General features: G+C 65.1%; 1 protein-coding gene across 1 annotated transcript in view; it reads left to right on the forward strand.

Moving 5' to 3' along the window:
* Positions 1-285, forward strand: part of LOC104494090 (ras association domain-containing protein 1-like) — a gene marked incomplete at its 3' end in the record, with an annotated part of 1503 nt that extends 1218 nt beyond the window's left edge. Inside the window, exon 4 of the mRNA XM_010136880.1 lies at positions 170-285. Coding sequence (XP_010135182.1) covers positions 170-285 — 116 coding nt within the window. The remainder of the gene's footprint in view (positions 1-169) is intronic.
* Positions 286-375: the final 90 nt, after the last annotated feature.

A 375-nucleotide genomic window follows, 5' to 3' on the forward strand; every position in this document is an offset into this window, starting at 1 on the left:
TGTTGGCCCCTGTGCTGGTGATGCCTCCAGTGGCAGCATCCTCATGGTATCAGCATCCCTGTAGCAGCAGTGTCCCCCATGGCAGTGATGTCCCCATAGTGGCAGCGTCCCCACAGTGGCAGTGTCCCCGTGGTGGTGTCCCTGCTGTGACACGTGGCCGCTGTTGCAGTGTACCTGCGGAAGCTGGCTGACGAGGAGCAGCCCCTGCGGCTGCGGCTGCTGGCCGGCCCCAGCGAGAAGGTGCTCAGCTTCGTCCTGAAGGAGAACGAGACCGGGGAGGTGAATGTGAGTGCGGGGATGGGGAGGGGACCAGCACCTGCACCCCCTGGGGTGCGTGGCCATGGGGGTGATACATCCCTGGTGTGACGGCAGCCT

Source organism: Buceros rhinoceros, unplaced genomic scaffold (genome assembly GCF_000710305.1).
Source record: "Buceros rhinoceros silvestris isolate BGI_N320 unplaced genomic scaffold, ASM71030v1 scaffold25305, whole genome shotgun sequence".
Classification (NCBI taxonomy): domain Eukaryota; kingdom Metazoa; phylum Chordata; class Aves; order Bucerotiformes; family Bucerotidae; genus Buceros; species Buceros rhinoceros.